General features: G+C 36.4%; 1 protein-coding gene across 8 annotated transcripts in view; it reads right to left on the minus strand.

Moving 5' to 3' along the window:
- Positions 1-1,681: 1,681 nt before the first annotated feature.
- HEATR5A (HEAT repeat containing 5A) overlaps positions 1,682-22,294 on the minus strand; it is a 56,043-nt gene continuing 35,430 nt past the window's right edge. For 3 of the 8 annotated variants that reach the window (XM_064460214.1, XM_064460208.1, XM_064460211.1), the window contains 15 exons: positions 21,363-21,501; positions 20,040-20,222; positions 18,945-19,184; positions 18,026-18,207; positions 16,219-16,287; positions 15,628-15,807; positions 13,386-13,620; positions 12,696-12,944; positions 10,897-11,024; positions 9,833-9,980; positions 8,859-9,131; positions 6,344-6,568; positions 5,247-5,401; positions 3,628-3,841; positions 1,682-3,371 (listed from right to left, as the gene is read on the minus strand). In XM_064460214.1, the coding sequence (XP_064316284.1) occupies positions 3,070-3,371; positions 3,628-3,841; positions 5,247-5,401; positions 6,344-6,568; positions 8,859-9,131; positions 9,833-9,980; positions 10,897-11,024; positions 12,696-12,944; positions 13,386-13,620; positions 15,628-15,807; positions 16,219-16,287; positions 18,026-18,207; positions 18,945-19,184; positions 20,040-20,222; positions 21,363-21,501 (2,922 nt within the window). In that variant the 3' untranslated portion in view covers positions 1,682-3,069. The remainder of the gene's footprint in view (positions 3,372-3,627; positions 3,842-5,246; positions 5,402-6,343; positions 6,569-8,858; positions 9,132-9,832; positions 9,981-10,896; positions 11,025-12,695; positions 12,945-13,385; positions 13,621-15,627; positions 15,808-16,218; positions 16,288-18,025; positions 18,208-18,944; positions 19,185-20,039; positions 20,223-21,362; positions 21,502-22,294) is intronic. The other 5 variants (XM_064460213.1, XM_064460209.1, XM_064460215.1 and 2 more) reach the window with 4 other exon arrangements.

The raw sequence follows: 22,294 nt of genomic DNA on the forward strand, positions 1-22,294 counted from the left end.
GTTTATTAGTACAGGCCTTGACTGATTTAAATCACTGTTGGTTGGGAAACAGTATGGTCTTGTAGGGAAAAGCTTCTGACTTGCTTTTTACTGATAAAATAGTTATATTTCAGGAAGCTGAAAACAAAAGTTTATACCTAACAGTGAGATTAGGGATGAAGCTTTAGAGGAGACTGTCACACTGAGCCATCACAGTTACTGCCACAGAGACATCTAACCTCAGCTTAAAACTATACTGAAATTCCATTGCATTAGCTGCCCAGTCCCCACTAAGTAGTATTACTATTACTTCTGACAAACCAGCAGACCATCCTAGATCACTCCCCCCTCCTGCAATTCCAACAACTCACATTGTTACTGCTATGGCAGTTTTGGAAAAGAAAAAACCCATCCCTTTAGACATTGCAATTATTAATCAAATTTTATTAACAAAACGCTGCTATGCTTCCTGTGCATTTGGTAATCCTGTTTTGTGGCGATATGTGCATTGTTTGCTCTATCTCTCGGCCTGAAGGTGATTTCTGCACCTTGGAACATACCCGATCAGTCTCAGCCTGAGCAGGACTATTTGAAATGCTGCTTATTCAGCTGGAGCATTACAACAGTTCTGTGTCCGATTAAAAGCAACATTCCAACTGTACGATGCTTTTGCATGATTTTGACTAATTCTGTTTCATTGCAGTCAACAGAAATTTGCCTGCAATAAATTTTTTCATGGCCCTTAAATATTTCATTCTGTGATGTACCCACTTTTAAATATATATTTTTTTATATATACATATATATAAAAAAATATATATGTACACACTTAAGGTTAGGCATAGGCAGGACTTTTTGTCACACAAAAACATTAAACCTTTTAAATAAACAGTGGAAACACGAAGTAAATATGTATGCAGGCCACATGCTTCATTGCAAATACAATTTACTAGAAGAAAATGTACTGGTGCTTGTAAAGAAATGGCAAGAAAAATGATCAGCAAGGAGTCATGGGACAGGGGAGCAGGAGCAGTAAAAGTGAGACTTTGGTTTATGGCTAAGCCTGTTTGGCTCTTTTTGTTTGACTAAACATTGAGAGCTTGAATGCCAAGCGATGCCTTAAATAAAAAGAAAAGTGGTATTAAAACCAAAACTGCTCTGTGGTCTTACTCATTTCTTCAGGAAAAATGAGATTTATGCAAGTTCATTGTAAATAAATAAGACTGCAACTTTCTCAGCAGTATTTTTGGCCAATTTGACAGGAAACTTGACATGGGTTTCATTCAAAAGTTTGAAGTCCCGTAGGAATCTTTTTGGTTTTCCAGAAGTGGCCTTGGGGAAAGAAAAAAAAAAACAAGAGGGGGGGAGGAAATGTACCCAGTAAACTTTGAAGGGAAAAATAGAGAGATAAAAAATTACTAATGAGATAAAAGTTAATTGCCAAATTTAATGGAACTCCCTTTCAACTCAGCCAACAACTACAGATTTGACTGCAAAGAAGAGGTGGAGCAAAGGAAGATGGAAGGATTCTCAACCACCTTCCCAGAGTTCATGCACTTCAGCAATGTCAAGTCACAGGCCGTGGTGCATCGAGCCCAAACATTTCTTATTAGTTTCTTTGTGGTAGCATGCAAACATTTTCCTTCTGTTACAGAAGCCCTTAGAGCTCCTCTGCTATTGGGTAAGATGACTAAGACAAATCTTGAGTGAAGAAAATTAGCTTTATTTATGTAAATTAGAAAAATGAATTGCTAGAACTTTGGTCAAATGGTTAATTCTGTACAATTTACAATTATATTTATATACAAAACTTATAATAAAATACAGTACATCACACTTCCTGAGTCACGGTGTGTTTCTCAGTTCTGTAAATCTTTTTTTTTCCCCCCACTTCTTTTTTTTTTTTAAGTAATTAGATTCAAGAAGGAAATCCTATCCTCAGTTTGATAGTGTTTGGTTTAGATAATACTGGTATTAAGAAAGAAGTCACTATGCTATATGTAGAAAATACTTTATAGCCATTGCAATTTTGATAGTTATTTTTCTATATTAAAATATGTTCCTTGATAAAAATGTTACTTAAATACTCCTTATTATGAGTTTGTCGCACTTTATTTGACACAAGACAAGCTGACTTCAAATATGTCCATCTCTCATTGCAGAGATGGACAAATTTGGGCGAGTTACATGTATATATAACTGACCATTTAAAGATCAGGAAACATACATCCAGATAGAGCAGATGTCTGAATTGAGGCACAGTACATTAAAATTGCTGTCCTATCCTGGACAAGATACATAAGCTGCAATTGCCTGGCCAGCCTAATACAAAATTAACACAGGTATACATCCTGAAAAGTGAGACTGTCAAGCAGCAAGGCACCAAGCCTGCAAATACTTACATATGCATAGTAGTCCCACTCTGTAAAGCACTACGGAGTCCTCGGTGAAGAAGCATTGGAGAGCTGTATTTAACAGCATTTGTGAAATCTCGGCCAGCTCAAGAAGTTATTAGGATTAAAGCTATCAATATTACCTTTACCGAGTTGAATTTTTTGAGGTCAACAGTAATCTATTATAAGGCTTACAAGGATATTTAATCTGTTTGCTTAATGATGCAGCGTGTTAAATTAGTAATTAGGATAGATTACAAGCTGCAAGTAAATTTATGTCCCAGTTAAATCCAAAAAACCAGTCAGGGTAACTTATTTTTGACAAACATTGATTTAAAACAAAATTAATTTTACTTAATGGCTAAGTGCGGGCTGCTCCTAAATATATCTATGGTAAAGTTCACCATACATTATTAATATTGGCATGTGTGTTTCTCATATTTTAGTCCAAAATAATCCAAAAATACAGATTAGATGACCTCTGATAGGTTTATTCATAGTGTTTAGAGATGTTTAAGAAGTCTTACACTAACAGAAAGTTATCTAGAGGTTTGATTTCTCTTAAAAGTTTTCTGTAATACTTCAGTGCAAACTGAAATATATGAGATGAGCTCCTAGCGGTCCTACTCTGATTAGAAATTAAAAGGGACATTTTCTGCTGTTGATATCCAAGTGTGTAAAATGACAATATGAGATTTTAAAGGAAATTGGTCTTTAGTTGAATGCTTGAACTTTTCCCAGGATTCTTTGCGTGTTTAGCAGTCTTCACTTTTATGCTTTCTTGATTGCCTTTTACAGCTGACTCAAGCCTGGCTTTCATAGTTGGAGAGGAAGCCATTAGTTTTTTAAAAACTGATGAGTACTGTGGACCGATCTGCATCAGATTTTGCAGAGCAAACTCATGTAGATTTTTTGCCGAGTTTGTAGCTGAAAACAGGGCATTTTCATCCAGAAGAAAGGAAATAAGGATGGGAAGAAGGCAGGCCACCAAATGAGGACCTATAAACATTGAAAACACAACTTCAACACACACTTTTTAAAAAACAGCTTCAAATTCTAAGTAGAAGTATTTCTCTAAGGTAACATTTACACAAACTATAAATTGAACTATACAGTAAAAAGATTCTTGTTAGTGATTTTGTTAGCATTTAGTGTTCAGGACTGGACTCCTAGTGGTCATTTTGTTTTAATTTGTTCCTTGTAGCAACTTTCAGAATATGTAATGCTCTGGATACCAGTAATGGAAGTAACTTACGGTGCTCTTCCTCAGCAGTGGCTGTAAGAGCTGTAACCACCTTTATTCCCTCCTGAATGACTTGAAGTTCAGCAGCATTTTCAGGTTTTGCTTTTTCTGCTTCCTGCAGTTTTCCCACAATGGATGGTGCTAAAGAATGAATATAAGGATATGACACAGTTTTGTTTGGATGCTGAAAGATGGAGTGCAGCAGCTGGTAGCACTTATACTGTACCTAAAGGGAAAATCAAATTTGCAGTTACAAAGTGTTAAAAATACACATCAGAGTGTTTTAAAACTCACAGCCCGTCAGACCAAATTTTAGGGAGGGGGAAAAATGTGTCTCACAGCTTGAAAATTCATCAGGTTGCAGGCTGCTAATGCATGATCCTTTATAGGAGCATTATAACTTGTAATCAAATTATTAAAAGAAACTAGACCATGCTTCCTGTTTCTTTCCACTGAGTCCTACACCTTCCCACATTTTCGAGTTAAGGAAAAAATATTATTTCTGTGTGAGGATTACGCCATAGTGCAGATTTGAAAATATACTCTTTTTTCAAAAAATACAGGTCACCGAAAATAGGTGCTTACATTTTAAGCACTCCTCTGTCGAAATGTAGGCACAATTTTAAAAAGCCTCAAATGGTGCAGCAGCTTGCATGTCACTGGAAGTCACTAGGACTGTAACTGCCAAGTTCCTACATAATTTCTGAAAGGCTCCGATGCCTAAACACTTGGATAAAATTTGCAAATACATACTGCCATATCCTTGCAGTCATATTTGGCATGCCCAATTTCCTATCAGTTTATAATACTAGAAATGCATTAATATAATATATCAAAAAGTACTTTCTTAGAGCTAGTAGTAAAGGTAACTTTGCTTAATTTTTTGTTACTACATGAATATATACAGAGAAGATGCAAGAAAACCAATTTACAGTGAATTATCACAGTCAAACATGAAATCTCATGAATGTTATTTCAGAGCTGGGCTTTCAGAGTGAGGAAGTCCAGCTCCTAGGGAAGCCATTTGTGTTTAGAATTATAATAAATACTTTTTTTTTTCCTGATACATGGTTTTTTTCACTGAAGAATAGTAACAGATGAATTGTGGCACTACAATCTAAAGCAACTACGTCAAAATATTTGCAATAGGTTGGAACAAAGCATTAATCGCATTCAATATGCTGCCTCCAGCAGTGGCCAGGAGCTGATGCTTATTGACTGTGAAAGTTACGTAGTGGTACTTGCTCCAACTCCCAAAGACCCACAGATGAGGGATTTCCTGTGCAAAAGACAGTACCTGTGTGTTGAATATAAAATGAACAAATAAAATGAAACAGGAGCCTGAAAAACTACACAACTGTATTGTGTACTTATCAATGTATAAAGCTCTGAGTCTGATGCAATAAAGTCATAGGAATCCAGAATTGTATACAGAATAAAAAAAATGATAAAATGCACCGCTGGACATGTTCTTGATAACTTGTTCAAACTGTATTTTAAAATACAACAGATATAGTCTGGACAAAATTAACTGGAATCAACACACAGGACAAGTGAAACAAATGAACAGAAAATAAGCTAAAAACAATTTAATAGGATACTGATATTCTTAGAACTTCACCAGTACTTACAAGAGGATCTTTTGAGTCAAGCGTTATTTTAAACTTCTCAATACAACGATTCTGAAGGCACTCTATGGTAGTAACTTCTGGACTGGTTGACATAACAAATACTGTAACAGCAGTAAGCAGGCTAACTTCATCAAGTTCTTGGATAAGCCCATCTACTATTAATAAAGCATTCTGTTAGATATGCATTAAAAAGTAATTCTATGAATTCAAGTGTTACAACAGGTGGAACAGAAGTATCAATGTCTATGTTTCTTTAGGAATCTCTTTTTTTAAATACATGACATACTGTGACGCACTGATATGGACTTTTACTGTAATAAAAGCCAAGGCCAAAATGGGAATTCAGTGGTGTTATATGCATATTCAGAAATAACAGTATACTCCCATTCCATTGTCCCTCTGTACAAAATACAATTAGTATCTTTGAAGAGCTGGTATGACATATTAGGGTACAACCTATTTTGAGAACAACATAAAATTTGCATATATTAACATATAACATATAACTAAAACATAGAACATATATTCTATATTATTTTGCTATAACTTAAAAAAACAGCACTATAAACCAAAGTTCCAACAACAAATTACAACTTAGAGATTAAATGTAAGGAATGATAAAAGTACGACAAACTTGGGAAGTTGAAGCAGCAGCACACAGAAAACCAACTTTCAGACAAAAATTTTTTTTCTTGAACTACTGTTTTAATAGTCTTTGCTTCAGTACAGGCACTAATTTTTTTGTGGAGAACCTGCCTGCAGCACAGCTGTCTTTTACGCCCAACGGTACACTGAAGCCATAACTCCTGTTGATTCCATCGTACCATGTAACTACACTGTGGCATTACATAACACGGGGTAAGCCTGCGCTCCCATATTTATACCTTCACGGATGACGACTTCTCATATGAACTGTAGGGACAAGACTGCACTTCAGTCTCAACAGTACTTGGTAGCCAACTAATTCTCCCGTGACTAAGATGTTGTTTTTTAAGATGTGCATTAATTAAATTTAAATAAAACCAAACAACCTTTCACCCAAACATTTTTTGTTTTGTTTTGTTTTTTAAACACACAAACCACACATTTGTGCTCACCTTGATCCCAACAGTCAAGCACTGTGACCAAAGCACTACGTAGAAGATCAGTCCAAGCAGTCCGACTCTTCTCTGCTCGAGCCATTGGAGAAGACAGGAGTCCTTTAAGAGCTTGCAGAGATGCAGCAACTGTCAAAGGTAACTGGCCATCTTGCAATTTCACAGCAGTTTCTTTAAGTACTCCAACAATGAGGTACAAGATAGTAGGAAGAACTGAAACACTTCCTACAAAACAAAGCAAATTAAATTCATGGAGGTTAAAAAAATTCAGGTACCTTTTACATTACAAAAATTGAAACAGTTTTCTTGGATTCTCTTTTTTATTTATAATTTATCATTTTTAATCATCTATGTGAATGGAGGCACTGGTAATTTGAAGGAAGATTTGAAATATCATGTAACTTGCAAACATGGTGTCAGACTGCTTAAGTGAAGTTAAAACTTTTCCCTTTTTACATTAACGCTGTGTGGAATAACATCACGTTCAGAGAAAAGCAAGAACAGAATGATCAGAACCACTGAGGAGCAGAAGAGGAGAAGCTATGGAAGTGCACAAAGTACTGAATAATAGAAAACAAATTATGAGCATCTAAGCATATTTTGCAATGAAGACAACGCAGTGAAGGAAATTAATGGGGCAATTTCAAAACTGATAAGAGGAAATACTTCTCCCACATACTGTGTAGTTAGCCAAGGATGTCATTGCTCCAGGAAATCACTAAAGTCAAAATTTTAGTAAGATTTTTAAGAGGATTGCAGCCTAAAAATGCATAACAAAAATTCCCAGATTTATAATAAAAGGCTTTATCAAATATTTTAGAAAAGTGGAGACCTAAGGAGAAAAGCAGATTGTCCCACAGCCTACTTGAACAGATCTTCATCTCTCCCTGAGAATCTGACAGTTGACCTGTCAGAATAAAAGACTATTTAAAAAAAATCACAGGAATAACTTGGCATATTCTTATGTCTTTGAACCTAATAGTAATACAGAATTTGACACATATTGGAGACAATCTGGAAACCTGCATACTTATGTGTTGCTCCTACCTTATGTTCTGATTTAGCAAAGCACAGGGTTAAGCATATGGCTTAATATGCTTATATGTCCTTCCCTAATCATCAGACTGCTTATGTTTTAAGGATTTTAATATACTGATGTTTGTGAGAGACCAGCTGAATAATGAGGGTCTCTGACATAGATATGCATAAGTATTTTCTGAACCTGAGGATATCTACCTTCTATTTTTAAACAGCCAAGTCTCTGAAAAATGACTTGAAATTCAGTAGGAAATGCAGTTCAGGAGCATCATTTATTTGAAAATGTTACTATGCATACATATCATGACAGGGGCCTGAAGTAAGAGACATGGTAGTCACAGGTTATAACTTCAGTTACCTATTAAAGGGGAAAAAATGATGCAATTCCACATAGGAATTATCTTCTTTTTGATTATATGAGTTGACTTTTGGAGATGCTTCCTTACTCAACTAACTGTATAAGCAAGCTTAAGCTCCTCATTTTAGTCACCTGACAAATGCTTAAATTCTCTAGTGTAAACATCCCATCTGGTCTAATTCTGCAAGCTGTTAGTTTTGTGGAATAACTTTAACAGCTAGAAAAAAAGAACTACAGGGAGAAAAGAAAAAATCACAGATTATTTTTCATACAAGATAGTTGCCCTCGGATCTAAGTGATGCTGTTTGTTTCCTTTTGCTTTGAACTGATAAATAATGAGCTGCAGATGGAAAAGAGAAACCATATCATCACCCTACAAGGACAGCAAGAACTGCCTACTGTTCCATTTGGAGTATGCTATCCCCCAAATAAAGAATTTTGTAACAGAGAATAAATTAATGGAAAAAAAAAAAAAAAAGAAATTTCCAGGACTGGTAAATGCAAAAATCTGCATAAGGTGTAACACAGACATCTAAGGTGGCAGCAGAGGAGTAGGGCAGAAATGGTTTATAGGTGTGGCTGTGACAGTACTGAAAGATCATATGTATAAATATGATATTGGGGGGTGGCAGGGGGCAAATCATCTTCAAGTCTGGAGTGAACCCAAAATGAAAATGGATAAAAGTCAATGAATCTGAGAAAAATAACCATGACACTCTGCAGTGGTTTCCTAATGTTCAAATGATGGCTTTTACTAAAAGGTAACATGATACATTTCCCTTTTAAATTTAATTTATGTCTGCATTATAAATTCCAGAACAGACAATTCAAGTAGAATATAATCATGTAGCTATCTTATACTTCCCTGTACAGATGAATCTATTAATTGCACTGCTACATGTGGGAGGAAAAGAAAAACTACTCCTTTAATTGCTTCAGTTCTGTAACTTGTTTTGCAATCTGACAATCAAAAAAATAATTAGAACAGGAAATTGTCACAAGCAAATCAACAAAACTTGCTGCCAGATTTATCCAGCTGAGAAAATTAGGTAATAACAAGGGGGCTCAGAAGAGCCCAATGTTCTTTCATTAATCTTTTCTTGTGATGAAACAGCATACCTTCAGGAGAGCAGATTGCAGGAACATCAGAGAGAATAACTAATGCTGCTGCTACCAGTCTAATTCCATCTTCTGACAATAACAGATGTTTTCCAGATTGAACTGCAGGGCTACAAGTTAATTTAGGGTTGAGCTGAGGAAGCTGTCTGACAAGAATACAAACACACAACTCCAGTGTTGCAAAGACTAATGATTTCCCAGGCACCAGTCCTCCTGTATCTTTGCCTTCTCCAAATTCTGGTAACGTTTCCTTTTCTGCGGCACCATCATCAACTAAAACAAAAAGAAGAAATATGGCAGAAATCTGCAGGTGTACCCTGTTTCCAAAAAGTTTGCTACTTAAGACTGTTTCACCACCAAGTGACCATCCTGATACGTATATATACACATGCTTATGTATCCAAAGGCCTACCGGCAAACATCCATCCTTCAGAATAAGCAAACTATGCACTGACTGTCAAAAGGCAAAAGCGCGTGCAATTGATTTAGATGTACAATGTGTTGAGGCACCATGCCAATATGATATCACCTGATACAACTGTTTTGAATCTTCTCACGTTTTTCTTTTAGAAAATGAACTTTAGGAAGTTACAGTCAGAGTAACTAGTGGAGTCTGACTTACAACAGCTGTGTGCGCTGAGTCTCTCTGTTGCTCTGCTGCAGCTGATCCCAGCTTTTCACTAAGACTCATCCCTCCCTGACACCACAGAAGATTATTCCACCTGCAGTTTCCCCAGTTTTCCTCCTCACTTCATGCCCTCTAGTCACCACCAAAAGCACCTGTATCTATTATACTACCCCAATTTCTTATGTCAGTCACCTGGACTGACTTAAGTAAACCAGGATTAGCCACCAACTGTGAAACACTTCAGTTAAGATGGATGTTGGAATATCACCTTCAAGATTCCAGTTTTCAAAGAAAGAATTGCTCCAACCCTGCTAACATCTATTCAACATCTCATACATTACAGTACCTTCTGCACTTCTCCGCTTCTCCTTCACATGTTCCTGAGCTGCAAAAAGAATCAGACGAACCACTTCAAGGGCAGCAAGCTGAATATCAGGTGATTCTCTTGTCAGTATCAGTCGATGCAAAACATTCAGCAGCTCTACGCCCAACTCCTGCAGTAAGAAAAATCTTTAATATATCCCCATTTTAATGCAGGATTTTTAGAAACTTGTTAACACGTGCTAAAGCCATTGGTATTACTCCCATTAATCTCACCGAGGAAAACAGTATAATTGACCCAGTCAGAGGAGCTGGCATTTTCTTCAACATCTAGCTCCCAGTAGCAGCAGTCCCCCTCAATTCTCCCAACAAAATAGCAATCATGGTAATTTAGAGATAAAGCACTTAAAACAACTAAAGAAACCCCAAGTAATCTTTATCTTATGGCTGTTTAACCCTTGAAAGTGGGGATAACACATTGTATCCCTCCTATGGTATATGCATTTCCTTGGAGAGAGAGCCAAGTCAGCAGAACATGGGTATGTCCACAGGTTTTATCACTTTTGTGTTAGACAACTGCATGGCACACAGGATGGTATAAAGTCTTAATTTAAAGGGGGGAAAAAAAAAGGAATTTTGAAGTTACTTCTTCTTTTAAGGATCACTGGTGTGTTGTGGGGTTTTTTTTTTGTTTTGCCCTTCTTTTTTTTTTTATACTACTGCTTTTGTCCAGTTTCCTTTTATCATATTCAATATTTACAACAGAATTAACTGACCTGTCCCTTGACAGAGAGAGTATGATAACGTTTTGTTCCGGAATTCTGTCTTTACCTGGCTCCCATTCTACTCATCTAACTACTCCTTCCTGATGAAATGTCCTCAAGTTCTCTGCCCCTCACTGTCTTCTTACAAGTTGCATGTTGAGCTCTTTTTCTCTCCTCCCTCTACAGCTTTGGATTTTGGTAAAGCATATAATTCACCTACTACTTATGTGTTGAAGATTCCTGGATATAAAATAGAGAGTAGAGATACTGTTCAAACTAAAATTATGGCTTAATTCTGGGGGGCTTTTGATCATTAAGTTATTACCTGATCACCACCTATTTTAGACCTCGGCCATGGAACATCGAAGAGTGTCTGTAGGGCACGTAAACAGGCAATAATGTTCTCCATTGCTGCATCTGATCGAGGAGAGCAGAGAAATTCCACGCTAATTCCTGTAAGCATCAGAAGAAAAAACCCATGTGTGCTTGAAATTTTAAGAAGTAGTTTCATCAATTAATAAGTAACCTAATAGTAAGCTGAGCAGACATAGAAATAACATTTGCATTTTACATTAAATGAATTAATCTCCTATTGCTAATATCTTAGGACAAGAACTCTATTTCCCTCAAAACAATCAAAGAACTCCAGCTTCTAGACAGTATAAGTCACGATTACAACTGGCTATTAACATAAATAAATAAATAACAATTTCTGAGTAAAACAGTGAACTCGAGATCCAAAGAATAGGCAGACAATTCATAAGGAGTCTATAGCAGAATATTTGCCTAATCACACTGATTTATGTAATAGAAGGAAATAATGGAGAAAGTAATAATAGCTCACACACTCAAAGGCTGAGACTTCATTTTCCCATTTTACAGAAGTGCTAAAGATCGCAGCTACCTCAACTGGATCACCAGCAATAAGTAAATTACATGAAGTCTAAGCTTGCAAATCCTAGAGCAGGTAAAAACAATAGCTTTTTTCTGTGCTTTCAGAACTCTTCAGATGACATTTTATGACATTGGAGATGAACTCCATATAAACTATGATCCATATTCTCATCCCAGTTGTACAGCTGTAATTCCAAAACGTGTGATGACTTGGGAAACTGATCAATGTGAACTAAAGAACAGCTGTGCAACAGAAAAGTGTCCACGTTTTGAATTTCTTTCAGTTTCCCTGTAGGAAGTGAAAATGAACAAGTGGAATGTGTTCAGAAGCAGAAAAAACAAGCCAGGTGTCCATGGTAAAGTATCTGAAATTTGAGGCACTAATCCAGTAGCACAGGAAGCAAGGGGAATGAGAAGCTTTTTTATCAGAAGTCCCAGTTTTAACTGAGGAAGCAATGGAGCCCAAAAGGAAGCTGGCTTTGTGCAGGAAGACTGGGATTCAAAAGAAGCCATATGCATCTGGGTCATACAAACCATTCCAAAAAGCGATTGCAAAAGAAGGATACAAAAGAGACACCAAAGGAAAAAAATACAACCAGAAATGCCTAATTGTGTAAATTTAGAGAACTGTGACTGACTTCAACTGCCTGATTAGCCTCTGCAATAGCGAAGGCTTAAACAGAGCTTTATGTGAACTTAAGGAAACACTTTTTTACAGTGAGAATGACTGAGGATTGGCACAGGCTGCCCAGAGAGGTTGTGGAGTCTCCGTCCATGGAGATATTCAAAAGCTGTCTGGACACCGTCCTGGGCAACTGGCTTTAGGTGACCCTGCTTGAGCAGGGTGTGGTGGACAAAATGACCTCCACAACTCCCTTCCAACCTACACGCTATTCTGTGATGTAAAACTGTACTTCAGTGCTGCTAAACTGTACATTCTGTAACTGTAGTGCTGCAACAATGATAAAATCCACCCTTGAACTTGCATGTTTACGAGCAGAGCAGAATTTCTTTAGCTCACACCGAGTGTTTTTTCTACCACATTTGGGAAAACGCTCTACAGTTTTCTCACTAGGACTTAAAATTCTTCTGACTATATTTTCCTAAGAGATGCAATATTCAGTGAGGCAGTTAAATGTGAATAATTAAAATATTTGTTTGCTAACAGTTTTATCTATTAAAAATGACATTTTGGGTTACAGCATCTAGACAGATTATGCACTCACTAACCCAAGATAAGATGAAATCTGTCAGTGTTCACATCCTCAGGAGATTTCACCAAGGGCCTCGTAGAAGAATCTTGACACATTGTAGTTGGGGTGACAGGTCTAGAGAGATTAGTAACTCCTTCATCTGGATCAACAATGACGAAACCTGTGCTAGTAAGCCATAATGCTGTAGCATAAAGTATCAGTGCCCAGGAGTTGTAGTAATGAGGTCTGGCATTTTCAATTGTCTCTGCTGTATAAAATGTACCACCTAGAACAGAAGTTACAGTTTTAAGGATCTAATTTATTTTCAACTACCATATTTTCTCATTCTTATAAAAAGGGATTCTTCTTTTTACTGAAATTATTTTTATCATATTTTATGTATTACTTTTTTTTTTCAATATTCAGTATTAAAATACAGGCTAACAAGGGCACTTCATTTAGATTTATTTGGGTACAATCCAATACAATTACCTTTTTCTTCTTTCAACCATAAAACTGTCCAATAAAAAAGAATACCAAACAAACTACTTTTCACATCAGTGAAACCTCTGTTCTCAGAAGCAGCCTATATCTTTAGACAGGTACACAAGTATGTTTATTCTCTATACAATTTAATCTTACTGTGATCTTAACACAAGTCAGCCAGGACGTTAATGATATGCATTTACAAGTGACCTATGAAAATACAACTGATGTGCCTTCTTACCTTCAGCAGGAAGTTGCGATGCATATTCTGAAGGCAAAGTTAAGAGAGCAAAATCCTGAAGTGCAGCAAGCCAGAGCTTGCTCAGTGTTCCAAGGTCTGCCTGTACTAAGTCCAGAAGTCCACTGGCTGAAGATGTTACATCTCTGTAGCTTTCTTCTGCAGAGTGTGCAGTTTTTAAACAGTGGTTGTGTGCATCACACTGATTTTTCTGCTTTTCAACTGCAACTATGTAAACCTGTTTATATATTTGGAGAGAGATTTACAAATATTAACACTTGGAAAACTGCTGTGATCATTAGCATGACTGCCTGTTGAACGGGCATGAGGTTTCCTGGAATCTATTAATGCTTCAAGTCCAGTGGGCATAGGTGAACAAGCACTTATTTTCTAAACCTTCTGTATCCACTCCCCCAGCTAGAGTCCCAATAAAGGGATACCTACTAAAATTCCTAAACATAGCTGCAGTTAACTTCCCTGCTCTTAAAAATTAATATATTACTCGTTCAGCTTAAGCTTCCAACCATCAAACCCTGTTATAGTTATAGCTACAAGACTGAAAAACTTATCAAATAATATACCTATAATTGTGATCCTGAAACCACAGTCAAATCATTCCTAAATCTTCCTTTAACTGAAATGACATATTGCACTTGCAACCTACTTCTCAAAAATGTGTATCACCCTGTGTTAGCCGTAAAGAATGAAGAGGACAGACTTGTATCATTTGCAAACTTTGGGTGTTACCATCAATACGTTAACTTCAGTGTGAGAATTTCCCTCTCTATAGTTATTGAAAAAGATAGGCTTGAGAATGTCTCAGACCAACGGACCTCTTCAGTCTCTCAAGAACACCCCTGGAGGGAAGCTCTTCTCCTCAACTAAAAACGAGACATAGGAGACCAGTTCAACTAATCTAAAGTTAGCTTTTGTATCATTCTCCTGCAATTATGATTTCTGTATCTTTTTCAGGTTTGCTAACTGTTGTGGGTTGACCCAGGCCAGCACCCACCAAGCCCCTCTCTCACTCCTCCCCGCAACAGAATGGAGGAATTGCTTCAAATTCTGGAAACAAGGAATAGGTAAGATCCTAAGTGAGAAGGAGCCACCTAGGGCTTAAGTGAAATATTTGTAAATTACAGGCCACAAAAGCTTACCCCAGTTTACTTTCATTTCTCATATCCGAGATCCAGTAGAAAGTTATACAGAGTTTGTTTTGAAGACTTCTAGTGATCTTAATTATAAACTGGAACAATTTACAGATCTTCACTTCTTACAGTTGAGCCTCACATCTAGTCTGAATTTTGTCTTAACTTCTGATCCATGACAGGTTATTGTCATATGCCAATAAAAATCTTTTTTCCATGTAATAATTTTAAACTGATCACAGCACCTTATCTTTTCTTGAAGAGATTAAATAGACTCATCTACTTAAATCTCTCAGTGTAAGCATGTTTTCAAGATTTTTATTCCCACTTGCTAGCTCTTCTCCAATGGCTTTTCTATTTTGCCAATATCCTTTCTCAAGTATGGACACCAGAGGTTCGTATGTTTTTCTACAAATGTTCACATAAAAGCTATCTATTGCCTGCTTTCTCCTTCAAAATAGCTCCCTGGATATAAACAGAAATATCATACTAACTACATAACATGCTCATATTTAGCTGGTTATCAACCATCAGCAGCCAAGGTCGCTATCAGTGCTTTCTAAGATACATCTTCTAGATATTATATACATTGTTCACATTTTTGATTTTCAAATACTCAACCTTGCGTTTACACATATTAAAACAGGCATTCACATGAGCTGACTTTAAGGCAGTTAGCTAATGCAGTACTGAACTGACATTGTTAACTTACAAGAACAACGTGTAAGACATTAAATGCCAATAGAAAATGAGAGAAATGACACGAATTTAAAATGGTTATATTCAGTGGACTATCACCACCACTATTTATACCATGCCAATTTAAAATGATTATTGAAATATTAGAACATGTTACGAAAATCATACTACTTAAGTGCTAGACATATTTCTTAATGTACAATATAATGCAGTTTAATTAGCAGTAATTTTGTCAGGTTTACAAAGTTAACATACTGTTCAGAGGTATCAAAGCAAATCAAAGGACTAGCAACTTCTAATTAATGAAGCATATAAGATATTCCTGAAGCTATTCATCTGAAAGGTTCTAACTCACCTACCAGATAACAAGACTATTGTTACAGAGCTGTTACACTAACCTCTGCCCAAGCCTTGAGCACAGCCAGTATCTCCATAGTTGAGGTGCTTTCATTATATTGTTGACTTTGTGCTTCTTTCCCAGCCTGCACCTTTACCAAAGAGGATACAAGCAACTGGTGAACCCTTCGAAGGTCATTAAGATCACTTACTACACCACTTGCTATCCAGGCACTGCATACCTAGTGTTGTAAAACAGAAATAATGAGAAACAAGAGCCAAACACCACTGGATACTCTTTTTTCCATCTGTAAAATTATGAAAAACAGATTTAATTTCTACAGAGATACAGTTACCCTTGGATAACAATCAACGTTAAATGACATTACAGTTTGGTATACATAAGTAATGAATGCCAAAAAACATTAGAGGTATGTCAAGTAACAGCCAAAGTATCGACTGCTACGAAGTTTCTCAAAAGATTTTAAAATCTTTGAGTTGTTACAATATAGAGGTAACATGGGTGACATTATTTTGTGTGCACTGAGGATCTGAGGCTAGACTATTTACTTCCTTTTTCTCGAATGGCGTATCAAGCAAAAAGAAAATTTCAGAGGATCTATTACCTAACACTTCTGACTTTCAACACTTGCCTGACATGCTTTTGCTGTGACATCTGGAGGAGTTTCAGGAGCAAAGGCAGGCCTCAGTGCTGCTCCAACCTAAAGAGAAGTTATACAACATTTAATACATGAACAATTAACTAAATAATTACTTTTCATAAGCAGGCTTTGTTGCAGTTTTCCTTTATAAAGCATAGTTTCCTTTTCATTTTTCCACAGACTGTTTCAGTGAGGTTAAAGAGCAGGGAGACAGTTGCAGTCATACTTTTATTGTTTGCACAAACACATCACCACATGTGGACACGAAGGCATGGCTCTCTTTGAGAGGGGTCTTCAAAGTTGATTCTATTTTTTGCACAGTCTAAAACTGAAAAAGAAACCTCTTCCTTCCTGAACTCTTGACTTGATGAAAAGCCCTCAAAATAAAAAACAATGTCCCAAACCATGAAAGATTTGCAAGACACCTAATGAGTGACATTTCCTTACTCATTCCTTCCTTAGAAAGAATAAAGATTTAAGGAAACAAACAGCTGAAGTTGGTCAACTTTGCAAAGTGTAAGAATAGGACAGCATAAACGCTGTTTGCCTAATAAAGAACACACAAACATATACTCACCTGATTGCAGAGATTTCACCTCCTCTCATTGTTGAAAGCTATTTCACTAAAGGCTAATGAAATTTTTCCTTGCTGCTTTAGCTGATATCCGAAAACTCAGACTTAAGTCTGATGCTCTTTGGATGAAAGTACAAAGTGTTGTACAAGTACTACAAATACAGGTTTGTGAAAATAAGTGAAAAGGTGTTGTTTTTAATGGCAGTTAATGATGGTTTCTTATGACTCCTTAAAGCTCAGACTTCATGTAAGGGACTTCTGAACAAGATTTCAGGAAATAATTACTTAAATCTGGAAGAAATCTACATCCATCCATTTCTGGTTATTGATATGGAATAAAATTTACAAGAAAAAGACTAGATACTTAACTGCTTCATATCTCTTCAACTTCTATGAAACAGTTAATGAGAAGATCTATGCATATTAGCAGAAACGCTTTATGGGTAGTGAAGTTTAGAAGGAGAATTATTAGGTCTACTTGTGACCTGCCTGATGGTCTTGGACAGCAAGGACAGATAGTGTGTTCTTCCCCCTTGGAAGTTCTAGACTAGATCAAGGCACTTCTCCTTTCCCACAAAGAAGTGCCAGTAGAATAGAATTCTAATGGCAAAAGCTGATCTGACTTACTTAATGTCTGCTAGAAATTTGAAGAATGGGAGACAGATGAGGCTTAACACAGCCGCCTGTCATATTTAACTCAAGTGCAGTCTGGAATGCAAAATGATCAGGACATCTTTTCTGTAAGTCTCACCCAAGACTTAACTGAAATAGACCTTGGGAGTACAATCCATGCTTTTATCTCCTCTAGTTTATTTATCAACCAAAATCTCCTAGCGTGATCTCTGGTGTGCAAAGGCTACTTTTTTCTAAGCAGAGTTTTAAATGATCGTTGTCCCTAATATTTCTTGCAATGCACTTCAAATCCAATGCTTTCAAAAAAAACCAATTTTTTTTTTTCAAAAAACCACCCCAATGTTGTATTTTCTTTTTGCTGTATTCAAACAGGGAAGAGGGAAAAATGCTGAAACTTGAAAAACTTTGGGGCTAAAACATATACCAACTGTAAAGATGCTTGCTAAGGAAGTTCAGTCCAAAGAATTTAATAATTTAATATCAAATTAACTGAAAACCAACTCTAGCACTACACACTGCAGAAAGCAAACTTCTTTCAGTGATTAACTCTAACTCTAGACTCTTCTAGAGGTTATTAGCAATGGTGCTTACATTGGCTTGATATTGCTCCAGAATTACATGACCTGGAAACTCTGGTTCTGGAACAGCTGCAAACTTCCGAACAACAATTAGCAATGTCTGAAGCCCAGAAAGGCGAAGTTGATCACTGTGATCTGTGGCAGCCATAAACGCCATACGGATCAAGTCAGCTAAATGCAATACCAAAAAGTCATCTGAAAACAGAAATAATAAAAAACAAAACAAAACAAAACCAGTTTTATTAAATTCAGCTTTAGACATAATATATTCATAAGACTGCTCCCAACATTTTCAAAATATATATTTTACATTTTACCTCACCACATATCAAGGATTCACTTAAGGCTGCTTACACATACAACAATCTTACTTGGACATCTTCAGTTAGATGATCTAGGCTCCTTTCCATTTTAATATTAAAAAAAAAAAAGCACTTAGAATAAAGCATAAATATCTTTATGTATGAGGCAGATGTTCTAAAAAAGAGCTTTGAGGAAAACACCTCCAGATAAACACAGAGAGGTACTGAAAATTGGCCCTGTGTCTCCACTAGCAATTATGCAAATTATGGAAGGAAAAAAAGAGTGGAGTTTTTTAGTCATACTTCCAGATACAAAACTGTAATGTTGTAGGCTGGTGCCAGCTATCACTTCTGATTTCCAATGCTTATGCAGAAACAGTGGCTTCCTACGCATATGCCACGGTACTATAACTAGGAAAGTGAGTAGAAATGCTGTAGTGATATGCCAATGTTTTGGCAAATAAAAATTGCTCTACACCTTAAAAATACATGTTTCCAATCAGAGTAATTAAAGGTTTCAACAATTACAAACAACAAATTTGTGATGGATTTCAATAAGATGCAAACAGCTGACATTTATTTTAAGCATACTTTGCATTCTGTGAAATTCTTTCAGTGCTTAACACATACCTCTTGAATCACGTTGTTTTCTTTCCTGAGCCAAAGTTATGTCAAAATGTGCACTGCCTGCATTTTCACATTGGCTTATAATTTTACAAACACACTCTGCAGCAAAAACTCTGGTAGACCATCGTGGATTACTGAAAGGATGGAACCTCTCATCACTGTCAGATGTTAATACAGATGCATCATCAGCTTTGGCAGTTTCCTCTTCTTGAGTGGTATCTACTGAAGCTACTGTATTGAAATCTGTATTTAGGACATGGTGGAAAAAAAGAAGAATTGTAGTATTCTTTCTTACTGTAACTGAAAACTATAGAATGACTCATAAGAAAATCTCTTCAAAGTCCATCTCTAGCCTCCAACTCACTATGACTCCCTTCAACCCTAGTGTCTGAAAGTAAATACTAGAATTAAAAATAAAATAAATATAACAAAACTGTCTGCAGTTAGTTGATACTACTTGCTGGAATACAAGACCAATACCACGAAAGTAAATGAAGAACACAGTGAAAGAAGTGAAAGAAAAAAACCCACTTTTAAAATAAGTGTGACACTTTAGAAGCTAGTACCTTTCCAAATCAAAAAAGCTAAATCCAAGATGTTTTCCTCCTGCACTGGAGGTAAAATAAATTTTTTCCCCCACAATATTCAGCACAGTAATTAATTTCATTTGCTCAGGAGTTTTCATTATGATATAGTAGGTCTGCACCATTCCTATTCTTAATAGAACAGAGGGTCTGAATATTTTTCTTGTAGGTACTTGCACAGGATGCACAAGCTCAAATGTATTCTACGTTTCCATTTCTGATATGGAAATAAGTTAACAATAGCACTATAAATCAACAAGGATATGAACAGGCAAGACAAACTAAAATGTTTACAAAAACTTGATCAATAGGGAAAAGGCAATCAGAAGGGAGAAAGTCATATTCCTTCTAAAAGAACTAAGTTAGAGGGTCCAGTGTTTCAACATGAAAGACAATGATACACTTCATAAATGTCAAACACTCAAGAAACACAAATACTTTCCCTCAGTGACATACTGTACTGCTGCAGGCCTTATTTTCATTGTGTTCTCAAATACACCGTATTAGAACTTACCAGCTGAGGCAGCAAGAACATCTTTACAAAGCTTCAGCCAAAAAGAGAGCTTTTCAACTGCCATTGAAGTAAGCATATGAGTCAGTGTCTCTTTGATATCCTGGCATAACCGTTGATCCAATTCTTTGTCCAGCAAGCCCAGCAATGCCCCCTCCAGGCCTATTTCTCTGATGTTAACATCTGCTAAGAACAAAGTCTGTGAGCTGAATGCTGTTCATCAGAAAACTGCAGTAATGACCACAAAAATCCCACTGAAGATTGCACAGACTATGTTGTGAACAAGTATCTAGCCCTCAAATACTTTCAAAATAATAGTATTAATTGCTTTAATACCACGTCTAAATCATCTGAATTCAAAACAAACATTGAACTTATAAAGAAACATACTAACAACAGGAAGAAACTCACACCAAGGGGGGGAGAAAAAAAAAAGAATCACACTCTGATCTGAATTTCACTGCATTACCATCACCATAGCATCTAAGCTCCCCAAAAAAATTATTTGGCCATTTGATTCCTCACATTGACTCATAATTTAACACTAAAAACAATGTTTTAACTTGAAAGGGATGTTAAAATTGTTCTTCAACAAAGCTCAAAACCAGACACGTGGCAATAATTTCTTAAATTAATATGACCAATTTTTATTTGCCCAATATTACTAATTTTTAAAATCAGCAGTTCTACAAAATGGCTATAGTCTATCTTTTCTGAAAGTTTCCAGATAAGCTTGAACTGAAATCCAAAGTGAAATCATTTATTACCACTGTCCCTTCAAAGGAAAGCACATAAGGATGAACTAGTGATCATTCTCAGGCCTTTTAGCAAACCGCCCAAACCTTTATGAAGTTAAAAATTCTAGGGACCCCAGCTGATCATTACTTTACTAGTTTTCCAAAGAGGTCAACTGAAATTTTCTTCAACAGCCTTTGTATGCCTTCCCTCAATGACAGATTTTTAATAAGAGATTTATGTGGGAAAATAAAATTATGAAAATGTATGGAAAATGCAAGACTATGAAGCAGTTACTACAACAGCTACTGGCTAGATAGGCCTGGGTTTCTCTGGAACTCCACTTGTATTTTCTCATTTACTGACCCTACTAATATACAGTATATGAAAAGCAATAGTCTCTTCATTTTATCATTAAGAAGGGGTTTGGATGCGTCCATAATTTGGTCCTATACAGATATCTGAAGCAGAAAGCCTTTCTGAGTTTAAAATTTCAAGAATGTATCAGAGTTTTCATACCCATCACAGAGCGTGTTTAAAATTCACTATCAATGTGTCAAGCTCTTTGATCTCAAAACTTCAATACGTTACCTGGAGTAAAATCTTCTCTGCTCTCTTTAACTAATGCAACAGCGTACTCTGATACCTCAGCAGCTTCTCTTTGCACAAGTTGACGTAAGCAAGCTACCACTGCACGTCTCAATAATAAGTATGAGCTACAGAGATTCACCTGAAACATGCAAGAACAAACAGTAAGCTGGCTAACAAACCTTTATGGTAATACCTCAGTAAGGCTGGTATTTTCTCAACACTTGCAGTTATGGCAAATCTGTGAAGTCAATAGGCATGTAACTGATGCTATTCTTGCTCAGCCTTTTTTTTTTTTAACCCCAAATAAAAGGTTTTGCAACTCCTGTATTCAATTTTAACATGTCAGTACTTTTCACATTTTCTCTCCAAAGGTAACTAATAAGACTGGTTTGGGGATCTGACTCCCACCGGTATCAGTAGAAAGACCCCCATTAACTTCAATGACAGCTGAATCGTGGTGTCAATGAACAATTACCTCTATTCTTTGACTACAGGATATATATAATGGGCTTGAAAACTCAGGGCAAGAGAAAATTACTTGGATCATCCTCAGATGTAACTAGAGAAATGCCAATGTAACTAAGGGTGAGACAGTCAATTACGCTTTAGTAAGTATGAACTCCATGCATGAAAGGAAGTTTATAAGAAAGGGCAAAGAGAACACGGCTGCGATTTCACCGCAAAAAATATTATATACTCAGAGTACATTAAATTACGTTTTAGAGAAGGTGAGAGGAAGGGTGAGAGTTACTGGTGAATGTATCACACTGAGACAAATCAGCTCTCCTGAGCAGTTTCTAGCAAAAAAAGTTTATAGAATCATCGTATTTTAACACCACCAGGCCCGTGCTTGTTTTTTATACTGAAAAAACACGTGATAACAGACTCATTATTACAGGAACAAGGAAAAACACTGAAAAAACCTAAGACGT

Source organism: Phalacrocorax carbo, chromosome 9 (assembly GCF_963921805.1).
Source record: "Phalacrocorax carbo chromosome 9, bPhaCar2.1, whole genome shotgun sequence".
Taxonomy (NCBI): domain Eukaryota; kingdom Metazoa; phylum Chordata; class Aves; order Suliformes; family Phalacrocoracidae; genus Phalacrocorax; species Phalacrocorax carbo.